The sequence below is a fragment of the Physeter macrocephalus genome, chromosome 17 (assembly GCF_002837175.3).
Source record: "Physeter macrocephalus isolate SW-GA chromosome 17, ASM283717v5, whole genome shotgun sequence".
In the NCBI taxonomy this organism is placed as follows: domain Eukaryota; kingdom Metazoa; phylum Chordata; class Mammalia; order Artiodactyla; family Physeteridae; genus Physeter; species Physeter macrocephalus.
Genome location: NC_041230.1, coordinates 2,425,409 through 2,432,510, shown reverse-complemented (window position 1 = coordinate 2,432,510; position 7,102 = coordinate 2,425,409). Strand labels below are relative to the sequence as shown.

The following is a 7,102-nucleotide window of genomic DNA, read 5'->3' as shown; positions in this document are numbered from 1 at the left end:
GCTCCGCAGCGGGAGAGGCCACAGCAGTGAGAGGCCCGCGTCCCGCAAAAAAAAAAAAAAAAAAAAAAAAAAAAGGTGAGGACTGAAAAAATGGGATAATGATAATTACAGTAACAACCAAAAGTTACCATACAGTAAGCATTACTCCAAATGTTTTATAAGTATTAACTCATGTAACAACATAGCATCCAATTTATTCCACCTTACAGAGGACCCAACTCTGTTATTCAACAGCTAATAAATGGCAGCCATCACCTGAACCAGGTGGTCCAGCTTTAGAACAGAACCTAAAGCAACATACACTTAAGTATCAGACATGACATTAGAAGCACGATGACACAGTTGTTTCCTAACTGAGAAAACCTGAAACAAGTTCAAGGCTGAAAACACAGAACTGGCTGAAAGGTCAACACATACACACGTACACGCACATGCATACAACAATGAGCACTATGGCACAGTAGGAGAAAACTTAAGGACATGGAAAGCATGTAAGACACACTTTCAAAGTTAAAATAAATATAAGACTTATGTATGAAAAGATGGTGCTGTTTATACACACCATGGGTTCCTGCTCACATACACTAGTGGGTGCACTATAAACATACACACCAAAACTAACTGAAATAAAAGTGGTAGTGTCTAAAATGACATTTTTTAAATACACCTTCATTTTCTATTATTTTTTACTTGTGCATTTCAGCATTTTTGGCACAATGAACATGTATAAATTGTACTAAATTTAATTAAGATTGTCAACATTATTCTATAGTAGCCTGGTTATTAAAAAACACTGCAAAACTTGAGAAAAAATACATTAGAAAACTTAACTTTGATCTCCATAAATACATATAGAGTGTGTAAAAATACAGAACAGAATCTGTGTGGCGATGAGAGAAGACTGAAAGAAGGCCGTGGGGTGAGTCCGAGCAAACCCGTCAGGCAGGATACTTGAGAGTGAGAGATTATCAAGTCCAAATGGCACTTCAGGACAGAGAGGACTGAACAGTAAACTAAGAATATGATTTTACCTGAGAAAGAGTCATTCCTGACTCCTTGTCCTTTCCTCTTCTTCCTCTTCAGGGCTTCTTTCTCAGGCAAGGTGAGTCCTGAGATGTCAATCCTGAGTGTCAAAAGATGCTGTTTAATGCTTGGGATGACACACCCCTTCCTGTACCACAACCACACACAGGGAGGACCTCAGCATGTGGAACAGACGGTCCTCTGCTGCAAGGTTTTTGACCCCTTTCTTCAGAACTCACTCCTCTCCTGGTTAAGCCACACACAGGCTGCAGCAGTGGGGACCTAGGAAGGACTGACCCTCCCCTTCAGGTCAGGGACCCAGTCCTGACCAAGGGCCATGCAGAGGACAGCACCCCCTCCACCCCTCTAGTTTAAGGGCTGGTCTCAGTCCTCAGAAACAGATGAGCCAGAGACCTATCACTCAGGGCTGGATACAGATTCGATCACCTGAGGCTCCTTAGTCAGCCATGACCTAGAAGAAAACTCTACGGGAACTGGGCACAAAAGAGGTATCTGAAAATGGCTCAGAAATCTAATGTAAAGTCAGGGTTGAGCATCATTCAGAGGGGTCAACCCAGCACACCTGCCACTCTGTGGCCCTGCTCTCTCCTCGGGCCCTGCCCGCTGTATCTGGATAGTGGAAGGGGAAAGAGCAGAGAGAAACGCACAGAGCAGGCATTACAGGCTAGGGCAGGGGGAGGAGTGTGGCTGCTACGTTAAACAGAGACTCAGAAAAGGCCCCACTGAGAATGGGGGCAGGCGTGTTATCAGAACAAAGATCTGGGGGGAGGAGGTTCACCCTGTGCATTTGAGGGGTCAAAGAGTTCTAGGAATCCCTGAGGCAGTGGTGACCCTGACCCCGGGAAAAGCAAAGACATCTGTGTGGCTCAATCTCAGCGAGAAGGGAGGAAACAAGCAGGAGATGATGTCACACAAGTAATGCAGGAAGCAGATCAGCAAGGCCCGTGGTCTTCAGACATTTTTCTACCCCATCCCAAGTGAATTTTGGAAACCATGTATTGTCTCATCCATCTTAACATCTAATTCTTTTGTATCTCAAGTTAAAACACATATGAATAATGTAACATCCTGTATATTTGAAAAGCAGCCAAGATGGTCACACTGGCCCCAAGAAGTATGCCACCGCTCTTAACGGAAATGGGGAGGATGGTAGGGTCCAGGAGCTAATGTCTGGACAGTGTGGCAAGAAGATGCCTGTGAGACGTGCCAGCAGGGATGTGAAGGGTACAGCTGGACAACAGGAGTCTGGAGTTCGGGGCTGAGGTCTGAGAAGGAGATGTGGAATTGGGAGATGTCAGGGTGTCTAAAGCCATAAGATAGCACGATATGGAAAGTCACTGAGTGCGGCCAGAGAAAAGGTCCCAGATGGAGCTTGGGGCCCTGCCCCCATCAGCGACCAGGGCTTGAGGCAAAACCAGGAGAAGAAAATGAAAAGTGAACAAGGAGAAAAGAAAATTGAAACAGATGGCCAGACTTAAAATGATAGTTTATTTTTAAATACTGGGATGTCCTGCAAGCCATGAGAAGAAAAAGAAAAAAAAGTGTTTAACGGAAGAGGGAGTGATCAACAGTTGCTGATAGGACAAGACAAAGACTGTGAATTAACCAGTGGGTTTAGAAATAGGGAGGACATTACAGCCTCTGACAAGGAAAGGGGGATGGTAGATGGGAAAGCTTGATTGGATGGAGTTCCAGCAACAGCTGGAAGCAAAAGTTGATGAACTATGCTTGACAAATGGTGCCATCGTGTCCTCTTACTTGAGGACTAATCACTGTTTATCTTGAGAACATGTACATAACGGCTTGTGTCTATAAAAAGGGATGCTTGGCTATAAAAAAGGGTGAGAGGGCTTCCCTGGTGGCGCAGTGGTTGAGAGTCCGCCTGCTGTTGCAGGGGACACGGGTTCGAGCCCCGGTCCGGGAAGATATATATATATAATATAATATAATATTATATTATATATAATATATATATATTATTGTCATATATATATAATATTGTCAATCATTTTAGGGATTGCTGTAATTCAGCAATCCTGATCTTGTTCATCACCTCTGTGTTGTAGGTAGGTTCACAGAGGCCCAGAAGGGAAGTTACCTTGAGAACATCTGAGCTGAGTGAGAACTGCATGTAACTGAATTTTGAAAGGGTGGCCTAGAAGAGACAGTGAGCAGTCTGTCCTTATCATCTCATTCCCCTTTTAAAAATTCCAGGATCATCTTTAATACACCTGAGCAAAAGACACCTCTTTTGTGGTTTTAATCAAATTGATCCCAAGCATTTACTCCCTCTTTTGCAGAAAATCACAGTGAAACACTGAAGAAACATAAAATGATGAACACAGATTTTCGTGCTGAAACTTTCAAAGAGGGTTAGCTATGGAAGTAGGATCAGTGCAAATTTCTTTACCATGAACAGATGGGCTCTGTTAGAACAAAATTTCAAATCAATCCAGCCCATCCCTCAATATTTTCACAGAATGGACAAAAGGGACTTGAGGGGAACATCTACTTTGTAGCTCACAGCTCACTAATTCAACAAATCACACAAAGGGGACAAAAGAGGCTGCTGAATATTAGACTAACTCACTAAACTAAGTTCTAACCATTAAGATGCTAGACACCCTTACCAAGTATATATTGAAACAGTCTAAAATTATTTACTAAGTACTACAGAATGTTCCAACATATGACAAAGGGTAGAAAGAATGCAGGGTTTATAATCTGAACTAGACACAATATATTCAAAAGGGAAAACAATTTGGGACTCTTTTTTAAAAAATCTAATGACTTCTGGGGTCAAATTTTTTTTTTAAATTGAGACTACCTCATATTTAGAATAGAAAGATGACAGCTGGTTATCACATGTCACCGAAGCTTACTTCAGAAGCTGATGATTATTTACAGAGAAGGGGGAATTCGGTATACTAAAATTTACCTCAATGTGCTTTTTAAAAAAATGAATTAAATGTAAGAGGGGTGCAAAAATGTATGTCCATTTAAAAGAAGAAAAACCAACGGTTTTAATATTCCCTTAAAAAGCACCACGTAGTGACGGATTCAGTAATTTCTTGTCCTGGCTCACCTCCCTCACACCATTCCAAGCAAAGATGGCAACCCACAGCTCACAGACAAGTCTCCCCTCATTGTCAGAGTAAAGGGCTGCAAATGGAAGCTACACTGTGAGGTGAATTATTATAAAACGCACAAGCCTTATAAACAGGAGTTTTGCAACTCTCATTCTCATCTGTAAAATTAAAACAATTAAGCAAATTTTAAACTAAATATATTACAAAGCCACAGGTCAATATATCACACCTTAGCCATATCCCATCAAGTCACCACTCACGCAAAATCAGCTTCCCCTTCTTTCACTCTACTCTGTATTTCTGTTCATCTGTTTATGTCTCCCTTTCCTTGTTTCTCTCCATCGTTCTCCTTTTCTGTGTTTCCTCTCTCACTCCTGCTGCCCTTTCTCCCCTTTTCTCTATTCCTTTCCTTACATTTGTTTTGCACAAGGCTTGAAACCTATTTCAACTTCAGTTTCTCCTCCCCAGTCTGTTCCCAATCTCTATATGTCTGCCTTTTTCTCCTCGCATTTCTGTGTTCTCTCTGCTCTCCATTACACTGTGTTTCCTATTACACCCCCTCTGCCCCGCCTCACTGCATCCCTAGCTGGCTAGGTTCTCTCAGCGCTGTTTCTCACTCTGCCAACCCTAAGCCCTCGTTCTGTCCCTGCACTCAGCTCCCCCAACTGTTTTTCTCCTAACCACTCTGTCTGAAGTGCCTTGACCTTCGTGGCTGGAGCTCCTCCCTTTCCTCTGTGTTTCTGTTTTCTTTTCTCCTCTTGCTACTTTGCCGAGTTATTCCCTTTCACTTTGTCTCTCTTCAAGTCCTTCCCAGATCCTCTATTTTTGCCTTTTCTTTATGCTCCGCCTCACTGATCTTTTCTCTCTCTCACTTTTCTATTTCTCTTCATTCTCCCTGTCTCTCTTTCTCCTGAACCTCTTCATTCCCTTGTCCGGCCGCTTTCCTGGTCTCCCCTTTGCAATCATCACTTCCACAAAGCACCAGATCCCCGCGCGGGGGAGGTGACTTGCTCTTGGGGCACCCCGAGTTCTTCAGTCCTAAATCCCATCCTTCTGAAAAGTGTGCTCTTCCGAGACACTGGGCCTCTTATTAAGCGGGGGGGGGTGGGGGGGGTGGGGGGGGGTGGACGGGAGGAGGTTCCCAGGAAGGCGGTGGGGTCTGCTGAATCCCAGGGCCAGGGAGAGAAGCCAGGCCTCTATGGGCCAAGAGGGACGAGGATGAGGGGAGACGCGCAAAGTGTTTGAATCTATCTCAAAAGTCCATCTGCCATGACGCTGAACAGCGCGGGGCGGGAGGAGTAGTCAGTGAAGGGTTTTACAGAACAACAACGCGGCAGGCGGGTCTAATGGCCCGAAGGTCCAAAATCCATGGGCGGGGAAGGCCTCGGAGAGATTTTAACCGAAAATGAACGCGGACCCCCGACCCAACAGCGAAGAGGTCAGGCTTCGGGAACTCTCACCGGGACGCCAGAACTTACCGAAGGTAAGAGGCACGGGTGCAGGAATGTTAACGTCCGTAGCAACCCCAAGACTCTAGGCGTATAGGACTGTGGACTGAGACGCTCAGGTTTAAACTCAACAAGACGAAAACTCACAGACGCCGACGTGACCGTAGACCCCCGCTAGCCTCTTCCGGTCTGCGAGATACTGCGCGTGCGCGCTCCTACCGGTGAATGCTGGGGGCGGGGCCTAGGCGGAGCTCCTTCGGAAAGGTGCGGGAATAGTGGCCAGGCGTTGGCGGGGACGGCGGGGACGGCGGGGACGGCGGGGACGGCGGGGACGGCGGCGACGGCGGGGGCGGCGGGGACGCCGACGTGACCGTAGACCCCCGCTAGCCTCTTCCGGTCTGCGAGATACTGCGCGTGCGCGCTCCTACCGGTGAATGCTGGGGGCGGGGCCTAGGCGGAGCTCCTTCGGAAAGGTGAGGGAATAGTGGCCAGGCGTTGGCGGGGACAGCGGGGACGGCGGGGCGGAGGGGACCCGGGGCGGGACCGAGCCGGGGCGGGGCCGGGACCGAGCCGGGGCGGACGGGGCGCCCCTCCGCAGCTCCCCAAGGGCGTGTTTTCTTTCTGAGTTTGGATGGCTTTGAATTTCTTTCCTGTGCCGCGGAGCCGGGCTACTCCTTGCCTGTTTTAAGTTGATGTTTCAAACAATTTAGGGGGAAAACTTAAGAGTTGAGAGGCCACTTGTTGAAAGCTAAGATAGTTAGGTTTTAAGTAGTTGAAAACGAGTTTAGTCAAAAATCGTTTTTGCAAAGGGGTGTCGGGTCCTGAGAGAGAGGCGAGGCGGACTCTGCGGTCTGGGAATCCGGACCTGGATTCGGAGTCGATGTGGGGAGATAGTTGGATCCAGGAACGCCTCCTGCAATTAGAATTTAATTTAAGCGATATAATTAAGCAAGGAGTGCCGTTGTCTGTGCAAGAAATGCAAACTTGAATGTGAAATGCAGAACTCTACGGGTGGGAAATGGGCCACTTCGTACGGACGTCCATCAGAACATCATATCCATTTACATTACCCGTTCACCCTGTGCTCAGCCCTGTGCTCAGTTCCAGAGACTTTCACAGGTACAAGACCTGGGCAGGGGGAGGTAGAGGCATGAGGCATGTGATGATTTAGGTCACCAACCACTGCTTTAAAAAAATTAACAATCAAAAATTAATTTAAACTGTATTTTTTGTTTGTTTGTTTTTTTGCAGTACGCGGGCTTCTCACTGTTGCGGCCTCTCGCGTTGCGGAGCACAGGCTCCGGACGCGCAGGCTCAGCGGCCATGGCTCACGGGCCCAGCCGCTCCGCGGCATGTGGGATCCTCCCGGACCGGGGCACGAACCCGTGTTCCCTGCATCGGCAGGTGGACTCTCAACCACTGCACCACCAGGGAAGCCCTGCATTGTTTTTTTTTTTTTTTTTTTTTTTTGTGGTATGCGCGCCTCCCTCTGTTGTGGCCTCTCCCGTTGCGGAGCACAGG

The 7,102-nt window shown here is 47.0% G+C and overlaps 1 protein-coding gene across 1 annotated transcript in view; it reads right to left on the bottom strand.

Annotated features, from left to right (window-relative positions):
* LOC102987286 (zinc finger protein 677-like) overlaps positions 1-5,768 on the bottom strand; it is a 29,009-nt gene extending 23,241 nt beyond the window's left edge. The window contains exons 1-2 of the mRNA XM_024132602.3: positions 5,612-5,768; positions 1,032-1,123 (exon numbers count right to left, since the gene is read on the bottom strand). Coding sequence (XP_023988370.2) covers positions 1,032-1,046 — 15 coding nt within the window. The 5' untranslated portion in view covers positions 1,047-1,123; positions 5,612-5,768. The remainder of the gene's footprint in view (positions 1-1,031; positions 1,124-5,611) is intronic.
* Between the last annotated feature and the right edge of the window lie 1,334 nt (positions 5,769-7,102).